The sequence below is a fragment of the Ahaetulla prasina genome, chromosome 18 (assembly GCF_028640845.1).
Source record: "Ahaetulla prasina isolate Xishuangbanna chromosome 18, ASM2864084v1, whole genome shotgun sequence".
NCBI lineage: Eukaryota > Metazoa > Chordata > Lepidosauria > Squamata > Colubridae > Ahaetulla > Ahaetulla prasina.
The window spans coordinates 6,858,518-6,863,988 of record NC_080556.1 but is presented as its reverse complement, the minus strand read 5'-3'; the positions used below and the strand labels follow the sequence as shown (position 1 = coordinate 6,863,988).

Below are 5,471 nucleotides of genomic sequence, written 5' to 3'. Positions count from 1 at the left end.
TGAAGTCTCATTCGTCATCTTCAGGCTGGTGTTTTCAGCTTCGTGCTTCTAGGAGCACAAAGCTCCTAGAAGCTCCTAGAAGCACGAAGCTGACAACACCAGCCTGAAGATGACGAATGGGACTTCATCGAAACGTCGCCAAGACACTTCCAATTTTACGCGGGAGAAAACCCAAATAACCAAAGACCTACATACAAACACCCACGAAAACCTCAGAAAACATTATATATATATATATATATATATATATATATATATATATATATATATATATATATATATATATATATATATATATATATATATATATATATATATATATATATATATAATGATAGAATAGAGAACTACAAAAACAAAATACGTATGTTGATATAGAATGCTGTAAAATTACCATTGTTACGTAATGTTCAATACGTTATGTTTTGTTTTTATATATGTGTGATTGTTTTTTGTGTTGTTTTTAAAGACAAACTGTTTAATAAAAATTATTTTTTAAAAAAAAGAAAATAATGGAAACTGTTAATGGGGGCACAGCCAATTTTCTTCTGTTTGGTTTTTGTTCCAAAAGGAAAGGAATTGCCAATGGTCAACCCAGCCTAGACATTTTTTCAAAATGGATATATATTTTTTTTAAACCAGCATTTGCCGAGTTGTGATCCTCGTGCAAGAAAATAATTTGCGAGATCGCAGCAGAAAAATTCTTCGCGCTTTTGAAAAAAAAAACAAAAAAACGGGCGAGGTCAGTGACCTCTTCCTAGTACAAATGATTGGAATGCTTCTAAATTAAATAAATAAATAAATAAATAAGGACTTCCCCAACTTAAAAGCAACATTCACCCCACCCCACCCCACCCAAAAAAAATCACAGGAGTGGTTAAAAAAATTGCCGGTTTGAACATCTATCGATGCCAGAGGCTGGATCAATGGCGGAGTTCCTCAGTCGGAAACCCAAGTGGCATTTGTGTGTGTTGCAAACAATTGGCCTAGTTTCAAACAGGATACTTGGGGGGGGGGGTGTCTCCATTTGCAGCCCCCTCCCCAGTACTGCTGATCTGCATCAGGGACGGAAATTAATACCATGGCACGTTGGGAGTTGCAGTTTACCAACTTGGCTGCCACTGTCAACAGCAAACTCAAAAGAGTGCAGAGCTTTCTCTCGCTCTCTCTTTCTGGTGGTTTTTTTTTAAAAAAACAACAACAACAACAACAACCACCACCAGAATCTGGCTTTGCAGAATTGGAATTCGAGCCTTGCGCCACCTAGTTGCTTTAGTCCTGCAGGACAAAACTGTGGTTGGAGAGCAGAGGTGCCGTCGGGATCTCAAGAAGAGGAGACCTTTTGTTGAACATCTGACATCAAAGGAGCCAGGAAGAGGAAACTGTGGCACCCTTTAACAAGAACATCGAAAATCAGAAGCAGCGAGGCCTGTCCTCACCCAGAACTAGAAACTTGAACCTGCAACCATCCAAGCTTCTAAGCGCACTAGCTTTGTCTTCCAGCTTTTTTTTTTTTCTCTTGGCAGGCGGTTCTCATTTCAGCTCCATTAGGGAATAGGGCGACTCCTGCCAGCTCCAATAAGGGGAAAAGGGCGGGTTGGAAGATCCCGGAGCCGAGGGCTGGAGAAGGAACGGCTGCGGGGGAATCCAAAAGCGGGGCCCGGGCTCGTAGACGCCCAAGGGGACGATCCCTGGCGGGCTGTGGTGGTGGTGGTGGCCGAAAGGATGCGAGAGGGGCTGCTGTCCCACCGCCGCGGGGGACCCCCAGAGGCATCCAGCCGGGCCGCAGGATCGCTGGACGGGCGTCTCCACGCGAGGAGGAGGCGGCGGCGGTGCCGACGGTGCGGCGGCCGGCGGTCCCGATCTCCGGCCGCGTCTCCGCCGCAGATACTTGCCCGGCTCGAACGCGCCACGAAAAGCCGGATCCAGAGTCCAATCGCTGCCTTTGCGCGGGCCGGGCAGCTTGACGAAGCACTGGTGGAGGCTCAGGTTGTGGCGCACGCTGTTCTGCCAACCGCGCTGGCTCAGCCGGTAGTAAGGAAAGCGGCCGGCGATGTATTGGTAGATGGCGCGTAAAGGCAAGCGCCGGCCCGGGCTGGCTTCGATGGCCATGGCGATCAGGGCCACGTAGGAGTAAGGGGGTTTCGGGGGGCTGGAAGCTTCCTCCGGGGCTTCTTCCCCGGAGCGATCCTCCGGTTGGCCCGAGCCGGCCAGCTCCGGAGCGCAGCAGCGCTTGGAGGAAAGCCTTTCCGGAGCGCAGCGTTTGGAGAACCTCTCCAAAGCGCGCTTTTGGAGACGCGGCGCGCCAGCCTCTCCTTGCGCGCCTCTCCTTTTGGGGGAGTCGTCGGGGGACCCGGCCGGGCAAGGGCGCGGGGAACCCCCGGAAGGTTGAAGTGGATCCAGCTTTGCGGGCGAGCAAGCTGCGCTCAGCTCTTCGGAAGCCCTGGTGCGCTTCTTCTGCGCCCCTCCGCGGTTCAGAGACGGGTCACCGGGAGTTGTAACTCTCCGAAGAGATGTAACAAACTGTAGCCCCAACGTTTCAGAGTGGGGGAGGATCGGTGGGAAGTCTTCTCCTTTCCTTCCGTTCCCGTGGATTGCAACTTGGTTGTTCCTTCGGATTTAACAGAATAACAGAGTTGGAAGGGACCTTGGAGGTCTTCTAGTCCAACCCCTTGCTTTTCTTGTATGACTCAAGAGTAAATGCTTACATACACTTATTTATTTACTATTTATTACATCTGTATTCTTCCCCTGCCCCACCCCATCAAAAATATTCCTATATTCATGGCTAGGATTTTTTTAAAGCCGCGTGCGCCTTTTTAAAAAATTATTTTTTAAAAAAAAGAAAATAATGGAAACTGTTAATGGGGGCACAGCCAATTTTCTTCTGTTTGGTTTTTGTTCCAAAAGGAAAGGAATTGCCAATGGTCAACCCAGCCTAGACATTTTTTCAAAATGGATATATATATTTTTTAAACCAGCATTTGCCGAGTTGTGATCCTCGTGCAAGAAAATAATTTGCGAAATCGCAGCAGAAAAATTCTTCGCGCTTTTGAAAAAAAACAAAACAAAAAACGGGCGAGGTCAGTGACCTCTTCCTAGTACAAATGATTGGAATGCTTCTAAATTAAATAAATAAATAAATAAGGACTTCCCCAACTTAAAAGCAACATTCACCCCACCCCACCCCACCCCAAAAAAAATATCACAGGAGTGGTTAAAAACATTGCCGGTTTGAACATCTATCGATGCCAGAGGCTGGATCAATGGCGGAGTTCCTCAGTCGGAAACCCAAGTGGCATTTGTGTGTGTTGCAAACAATTGACCTAGTTTCAAACAGGATACTTGGGGGGGGGGTGTCTCCATTTGCAGCCCCCTCCCCAGTACTGCTGATCTGCATCAGGGACGGAAATTAATACCGTGGCACGTTGGGAGTTGCAGTTTACCAACTTGGCTGCCACTGTCAACAGCAAACTCAAAAGAGTGCAGAGCTTTCTCTCGCTCTCTCTTTCTGGTGGTTTTTTTTTAAAACAACAACAATAACAACCACTAGAATCTGGCTTTGCAGAATTGGAATTCGAGCCTTGCGCCACCTAGTTGCTTTAGTCCTGCAGGACAAAACTGTGGTTGGAGAGCAGGGGAGCAGAGGTGCCGTCGTCGGGATCTCAAGAAGAGGAGACCTTTTGTTGAACATCTGACATCAAAGGAGCCAGGAAGAGGAAACTGTGGCACCCTTTAACAAGAACATCGAAAATCAGAAGCAGCGAGGCCTGTCCTCACCCAGAACTAGAAACTTGAACCTGCAACCATCCAAGCTTCTAAGCGCACTAGCTTTGTCTTCCAGCTTTTTTTTTTTTCTCTTGGCAGGCGGTTCTCATTTCAGCTCCATTAGGGAATAGGGCGACTCCTGCCAGCTCCAATAAGGGGAAAAGGGCGGGTTGGAAGATCCCGGAGCCGAGGGCTGGAGAAGGAACGGCTGCGGGGGAATCCAAAAGCGGGGCCCGGGCTCGTAGACGCCCAAGGGGACGATCCCCGGCGGGCTGTGGTGGTGGTGGTGGTGGCCGAAAGGATGCGAGAGGGGCTGCTGTCCCACCGCCGCGGGGGACCCCCAGAGGCATCCAGCCGGGCCGCAGGATCGCTGGACGGGCGTCTCCACGCGAGGAGGCGGCGGCGGCGCCGACGGTGCGGCGGCCGGCGGTCCCGATCTCCGGCCGCGTCTCCGCCGCAGGTACTTGCCCGGCTCGAACGCGCCACGAAAAGCCGGATCCAGAGTCCAATCGCTGCCTTTGCGCGGGCCGGGCAGCTTGACGAAGCACTGGTGGAGGCTCAGGTTGTGGCGCACGCTGTTCTGCCAACCGCGCTGGCTCAGCCGGTAGTAAGGAAAGCGGCCGGCGATGTATTGGTAGATGGCGCGTAAAGGCAAGCGCCGGCCCGGGCTGGCTTCGATGGCCATGGCGATCAGGGCCACGTAGGAGTAAGGGGGTTTCGGGGGGCTGGAAGCTTCCTCCGGGGCTTCTTCCCCGGAGCGATCCTCCGGTTGGCCCGAGCCGGCCAGCTCCGGAGCGTAGCAGCGCTTGGAGGAAAGCCTCTCCGGAGCGCAGCGTTTGGAGAACCTCTCCAAAGCGCGCTTTTGGAGACGCGGCGCGCCAGCCTCTCCTTGCGCGCCTCTCCTTTTGGGGGAGTCGTCGGGGGACCCGGCCGGGCAAGGGCGCGGGGAACCCCCGGAAGGTTGAAGTGGATCCAGCTTTGCGGGCGAGCAAGCTGCGCTCAGCTCTTCGGCAGCCCTGGTGCGCTTCTTCTGCGCCCCTCCGCGGTTCAGAGACGGGTCACCGGGAGTTGTAACTCTCCGGAGAGATGTAACAAACTGTAGCCCCAACGTTTCAGAGTGGGGGAGGATCGGTGGGAAGTCTTCTCCTTTCCCTTCCCGTTCCCCGTGGATTGCAACTTGGTTGTTCCTTCGGATTTAACAGAATAACAGAGTTGGAAGGGACCTTGGAGGTCTTCTAGTCCAACCCCCTTGCTTTTCTTGTATGACTCAAGAGTAAATGCTTACATACACTTATTTATTTACTATTTATTACATCTGTATTCTTCCCCCTGCCCCACCCCATCAAAAAATATTCCTATATTCATGGCTAGGGATTTTTTTTAAAGCCGCGTGCGCCTTTTAAAAAAAAAATTTTTTTTTATATGGATGATCGTTTGGAGCCTCGGTGAGATGCGCTTTAATATAAATCGGATAAAATAAAGGACTTTCTCTCTCCACTCCCACGCTCGCCGGCCAAGATCCAATTCCAAGCCAGCAGACAGAGCCAGCAACTCTCCCCATGCTCTTAAAAACTACTCTTGGTTTGCAAATTCGTCTCCAAAAACGGTGACCGGTTTTGTTTTTTTGGAGAGGAAGAGAAATGGCTTGCCTAAGGACTCGCTTTTAGGGTGCAAACTTTGCAAAACTCTGCCAGGCGCGTTTC

General features: G+C 50.7%; 1 protein-coding gene across 1 annotated transcript; it reads right to left on the bottom strand.

Moving 5' to 3' along the window:
* Nucleotides 1–1,533: 1,533 nt before the first annotated feature.
* Nucleotides 1,534–3,701, bottom strand: LOC131187216 (forkhead box protein E3-like). The gene is made up of 2 exons (XM_058161456.1): nt 3,681–3,701; nt 1,534–2,523 (listed from the first exon to the last, which is right to left on the bottom strand). Exons 1-2 carry the CDS (start codon nt 3,699–3,701, stop codon nt 1,534–1,536), a joined length of 1,011 nt encoding a protein of 336 aa, XP_058017439.1.
* Between the last annotated feature and the right edge of the window lie 1,770 nt (nt 3,702–5,471).

Bases quoted from the DNA above. Each gene is read 5' to 3' on its own strand.
- LOC131187216 (XM_058161456.1), bottom strand. From the start codon at position 3,701: ATGTCAGATGTTCAACAAAAG. The intron at 2,524-3,680 runs GTCTCCTCTTCT...TTGGGGCTACAG, and splicing joins TGTCAGATGTTCAACAAAAG to TTTGTTACATCTCTTCGGAG.